This window comes from Neofelis nebulosa, chromosome 7, assembly GCF_028018385.1.
Source record: "Neofelis nebulosa isolate mNeoNeb1 chromosome 7, mNeoNeb1.pri, whole genome shotgun sequence".
Taxonomy (NCBI): domain Eukaryota; kingdom Metazoa; phylum Chordata; class Mammalia; order Carnivora; family Felidae; genus Neofelis; species Neofelis nebulosa.
In genome coordinates, this window is record NC_080788.1 from 82,076,107 (window position 1) to 82,082,247 (window position 6,141).

At 38.4% G+C, this 6,141-nt stretch overlaps 1 protein-coding gene across 1 annotated transcript; it reads right to left on the bottom strand.

Annotated features, from left to right (window-relative positions):
• Positions 1-709: 709 nt before the first annotated feature.
• GPR33 (G protein-coupled receptor 33) lies at positions 710-5,931 on the bottom strand. The gene is made up of 2 exons (XM_058738759.1): positions 5,775-5,931; positions 710-2,432 (listed from the first exon to the last, which is right to left on the bottom strand). The coding sequence occupies exon 2, from the start codon at positions 2,424-2,426 to the stop codon at positions 1,407-1,409; it is 1,020 nt and encodes a 339-aa protein (XP_058594742.1). The 5' UTR covers positions 2,427-2,432; positions 5,775-5,931; the 3' UTR covers positions 710-1,406.
• Positions 5,932-6,141: the final 210 nt, after the last annotated feature.

Consider the following 6,141-nt stretch of genomic DNA (forward strand, 5'->3'; position numbering starts at 1 on the left):
TACACTGAAAACGTTAAAGCATAAATTATTTTAACATAGATATGAGAAGATTAGTGCCTTGTCATCCCCATGTTAAATTGGGTCTATACCAATTAAATTATTTAGATGCTATGTAAATTAAGAGGGATGTTGGTCCAAATGTCTGTTTGCCAGAAGACTCTGTGACAGAAAATTCAGATCAATAGACACTATTGGTATTTAGAAATTGATATTCCTAAAGTCTCAAAAGTCAAAGATTAAGAATCACATTTGCACCATTTCATACCAATTAGGATGGGTATAATTGAAAAAAAAAAGGAAAATAATAAGGGTGGGTATGAAGGGTATGAAGAAAGTGGACATTTTGCACCTTGCTGGTGGGAATGTAACATAGTACAGCTGTGGTGGGAAAGTATGGTGGTTCCTCAAAAAGTTAAACACAGGGGCGCCTGGGTGGCTCAGTCGGTTGAGCGTCCGACTTCAGCTCAGGTCACGATCTCACGGTTAGTGAGTTCAAGCCCCGCGTCAGGGGGGATGGCCATCAGCCCAGGCCTGGAGCCTGCTTCCGATTCTGTGTCTTCCTCTCTCTCTGCCCCTCCCCCATTCATGCTCTGTCTCTCTCTGTCTCAAAAATAAATAAACATTAAAAAAATTTAAAAAAAAAGTTAAACACAAAATTGCGATATGACCCAGTAATTCAAAATAATTAAAAACAATTGGAAACAAGGACTCCAAAGATACTTGTATATCAGTGTTCATGGTAGCATTGTTCACAAAAGCCAAAGGTAGAAACAATCCAAATGTCCCTTAACAGAAGAATGGATAAACAAAACACACAAGGGAATAAACATACAATGAAATATTATTTTAGCCACAGAGGGTAAGGTTCGGATACATTTGACAACATGGAGGAACCTTGAAAACATTATGCTAAGTGACATAGGCCAGACATAAAATAAGAAATGTTGTATGATTCCACTTACATGGAATAGTTAGGATAACAAATTCATAGAGACAGAAAGTAGATAGGAAGTTATGAGGGGTTGCAGGGAGGGTGAAATGAGGAGTTATTACTTACTCAGTGCAGAGTTTCTCTTTGGGGTAGTACAAACTTTTAGAAATAGATAGTGGTGGTTGCAAAGCCCTGTGAATGTAGTTAATGCTACTGAAATGTACATTTTAAAATGGTGAAAATGGCAAATCTAATGTTATATACAGTTTACCACAATAAAAACAAAGTAAAAATAATTACTTTTGGAACACCACCCATTGCTTGGTTTCTTACAACCCTTTTAATATTCATAGATCTAACTATAGTATAGTTTAGATGTCTTTCTAATATAGGGACTATATTATATAAAAGCAGAGGGGACATCTCTGGTGGTATAATTGACTGAGAGTCCACTGTTTGCTCTGGGATCCAAAATTTAAATGTAGGCTTCTGAATTTAGGTTTTGTATCCTTTCTATCAAAGAGTCCTCACTGAACGTTGACTCAAACAGAGCAAGAATGGACTTCTTGAAAACATTTTTGAAGTTCTCCCCAGTAAACAAGTAGAGTGTAGGAGAAAAAATAGCGTTGAAAGAAATGGTTATCACTGTAAGTATCAGAGTCAACTGTAAGAGTACTGATTGGTTCTTAGTGAGGATTAAGCCCTGGTGCACATGGTAGGGCATCCAGCACACAAAGAAAGAGATAATGGCAGTCATCATGACTTTGAAGGGCTTATTGGACCTAGACAGGCCCCTCTCTTTCATCTTGTTGGCTATTCTTGTGTAGCAAAGGGTGATGATAAAGAAAGGCAGAAGGAAGCCTAGCAAAAAACGGCCAATGAAACAGGCTACATGAATCCATTTCCTGAATGTTTGCATCTTTTTGCTTTCCCAGTTGGTAGACACAGCATAGTTATTTTGGCAGGTCACTCTTCCTTTATGGTCATCACGTGTCTCTCTGAAAACCAAATAAGGCATGCCGAGGGCTGTGGCAGAGATCCAGATTCCCAGGATGATCCTGGAAGCCCAGCGTGGGGTTCGGTGCAGCTGTGACCACACTGGGTGAAGAGTGAGAAGGTAACGGTCAACACTGATGGCTGAGAGGAAGAAAATAGAGGCGAACATCCCTGTAGACAAAGTGGCATTGAAGACCTTGCACATGGCAGTTCCAAAGCTCCAGTGATTGTCCTGAAGGTAGGAGGCAGCTATAAATGGTAGAATCAATATTGAAATAAAATATGAGAAAATGAGATGAAAAAATAAGAGCGTATTGACAGTCTTTTTCATCTTGAAAAAGAGCACCCATAGGTAGAGCCCGTTGGTGATGGTACCAGTTATAACTGACAAGTACAGAAGAAGGGCAATGATCACGTTTGAGGCAGGAGCTGGAAAGTGAGTGTTGTTTCTTACTAGAGTGGAGACATTGAGCGAATTGGTGAAGTTGATCAGATCCATAATTACCTGTGGAGAGAGAAACTGAAAATAATCACAAAAAAGAAGCAAAAAAAAAAAAAAGGTTAAATATAGAAATTTGAACAGTAATTTGTGCATAGTAAAAGTCAAAATGACACTAATTTAAAAATGGCAAACATCAGGGCCACCTGGCTGGCTCATTCAGTAGGACATGCGACTCGAGTTCAGGGTCTTGAGTTCAAGATCTACATTGGGCATGGAGCCTACTTAAAGAAAAGAAAATTGTAAAATGGCAAGCATAATATTTCCACAATAAATGCAAATCAGATATTTTCCTAAGGTCCATATTTTTATTTGGTATGAAGAATTAAGATCAGATTAACTTGAGCATCAAAAATGGAAATACTACAGATGAAATTAATGTGAAAGAGAAATGAAGTTTGGAATATTTTGACTTTAAGTATTAATTTAGGTAGCTAAAAATCTTCTATTTAGACATGAGCCATAAGTCTGACCTTCCTTGATGGTCATAACTTCTTGAATAAGGCATTGTAGGATCAGTTTTGCTTGACTAAGACTTGATCAGAGCAAATGTTGCTAATGAAATTGAGTAACAAAAATAGCAACTGCTGCAAATCAATAATAATTTGGAACTGTAATTAGATTTCTCCCATGAGCTAATTATATACAGTAAATGCTGTTATCTAGTATTAAAGTCAGCATGTAATAAGAACCAATATTCATTTGGGAACCCTAGGCTAAGGCACTGTATGATTGTGAGGTGCCTTCACAATCATCAAAGGGGAACATGAATTGTTGAATATAGTGGTAGTTCTTTCTTACGTGGGAAAGGAAAAGAGGCAGAGAAGTCAAGGCATTGATATTTATCTAATACTTTTTATATGCCAATAGCTTTCTATAAAAGTAATTTCTTTTTTTCTCACAAAACAAATATTTAAACAGAAGAGAAAGTGAGGCTTGCAAGAGTTAAATTTCTTATTTATCAGCGTTTCCCACCATGCCCTCGTTGTGGCAGGTGGGGAACCCTACCAGTGGTTGTGTTACTTCTTTGAGAATTGGTAATTCATGTGTAGTGTTTTGATAATGCTCCATGAATCAGAATATTTGATTATCCAAAACATCTCACTTCTTGGATAATGATTCCTAGAGTATTGAAAATATGAACCTGAGAATGTTTTGGAAATAGCTAATATATATAACAGTCATATCAACAAATTGGTTTTTGATAAATTGGATATAGCAGTAGAAATTACTAATGATTTTTTTCCACTAAGCAAAAACATTCTAAGAATATAGAGAGAGAATAAATAAAATAATTGCTATATCAAGACCACAGTTTCCTTAAGTTAATTCTGCCTTCTAAGGGAGTTGCAAACCTTTTCTCCAAAGTAGAAAAATGGCTCTCTTCAGGAAAATGCCTTACTAGTCTGCTTTGAATAAAAAGTCAAGCCTAAGGACATTGAATGGAGAGGCAATGGCGAATGACAGAGTGGGAACCTGGGAAAGATGCTGTGGGAGGGTCCTGGGACCATGAGAAGAAGGAGGAGTGAGGATGGTCTTCAGAGAGGAGGGCACAGGAAAGACATGGCAGGAGGTTAGGAGGCTTGAAGAGGAGAAAAATTCAATGAGATATTCTGAAAAGCAGAAATGACAGAGAGGGTTTAAAATGAGGAATTTCTAATATTCAGTTTTAATCCATGTGCTATGCTTTGACGTGGTGTAATGTCCTGAAATCAAGAGTAGGTTGCTTAACAGACTGAGCCACCAGGTGCCCCTATAGGGAGGTTTTTCATTTTTTTCATTTTTTTATTTTATTATTTTATTTTTTTAGATTTTTTTTAACGTTTATTTATTTTTGAGACAGAGAGAGAGACAGAGTACGAACGGGGGAGGGTCAGAGAGAGAGGGAGACCCAGAATCTGAAACAGGCTCCAGGCTCTGAGCTGTCAGCACAGAGCCCAATGCGGGGCTCGAGCTCACTGGCTGCGAGATCATGACCTGAGCCGAAGTCGGAGGCTCAACCAACTGAGCCACTCAGGCGCCCCTAGGGAGGTTTTTTAAACAATTGTGTGGTTGAGCTCTGGAAGGGCATCTGAAAGTAATGTGGGACTTGAGCAAAATCAACATGGGTAGTGGTTCTGAATAGCATATTAAGTTTCCTAGGAACCTTGATTTATTGCATATAACCAGGGGATTTCTTCTTCTTCTCCTTTGTTTTTAGATTTCTTCATTCTTAAAGATCTTTTTCCATGCATGGTTTTAAAGTACATGAGTATAAATTAGTGGGGCAGAACTTGGGCTCTGGCATCCCACAGAACTGGATTTCCATTCTATTTGTACCACTTACCAGCTCTGTGGACTCTTAACTCTGAGCCCCTTTCACCTTCTAAACCCCAATGAACTTCTATGAGGATGAAATGACATAATTTAGCTCCATTCATGGCACATATTAAGCACTCAGTAACTTTTTACCTATTATTTTGCTCAACTTGTTATATTAAGGCTAGCAAGTACTTCCTTTTCCCCTTTTAATACTGCAGTCCACATTCCTTCCTCCTCAAAGCCTCTCTATTGAATTCTAGAGTACTACCAGTGTTTTCTAAAAAAATCTAAGTGTTCATATATTGGGATAGAAGTTCTCAGATTTGGAGTTATTTTGAGGCCTTGCTGTAGTGACACCTTTGGCATAGTGGCTTTCAGATGGATGCCACCTTTGCTTAGGAACACTGTGCTTCTATGGGGGGGTAGGCATGAGAACCTCCAGAAACTGATCTGTGTTAATTTAGATACTTTACTGTAATGTAGTAGCAGAGAAGTAACATTAATTGTATGTTCTTTTCTAACCTTTCCACTAAAGCTCTAAAAACTTTCCCCAGAATTAAACAGATTCATGTGATATTCCCTCAACAGTTTGTTCATCATTAAGCAATGGGCTGTCCCATATAATGTAACAGCATTTAACTAAAACATAAAGCACTGGCCTTCCCCCAAATGATACTTTTCCTTTAGGATGCTCACTTCTGGAGGTTTTTGATACATGTTGGAGGTCGCAGGGTCTCTAGGCCGTACATCTGAATTTTCTGTTCAGTTACTTGCTCTGGCGGGCACTGTTCCCTGGCAAATAGCACAGGCATTTACAATCTCCTCCTCACTGCCCGCTACAGGGACTAGAAAGCTGCGCACTCATTCCCCCAAATTTCCTTACAGCAAGTGATTCAGTTTTAATCATCAAGTGATTCATGTGGTTCAGTGAATCATTAAGAGATGCCACCTGTGTAGTTTCTGGGGTTGGAAAGCATGTGGAGCATGCCTGGAGGGTTTATTCAGATAATAGCACCAGGATAAACCTGCTGGCTCAGGGATCCTTACCTTGGAGTTATATTCCCATGTCAGATAGTCTTAGGTAGACCAGAGTGACTCTAAATCAGCAATCTTCTCTCCATGGACAGGCAAAAATCAGTGACACTTTGACTTCATTTCATCTGCCTTTCTTCTGGCCGATGGTATTCCCCAACTTTGAAGCTACTATTTAAATATTCTGTGAGGTCTTCTTGCTCTTTTCCAGTTCCTTTTTCTGTGTAATGTATGATAAAGAGGTGGAGATAGAAAATTAAGTACTTCTTCAAATCATTTCTCCATTTTAAGAGGAGATTTAAAAAATTCCATAAACAAAGCCATTCTATTTAAGGTTGATAAGCTCATTTCAGGTGTTAAAATGCTGATTAAAAATTATCTT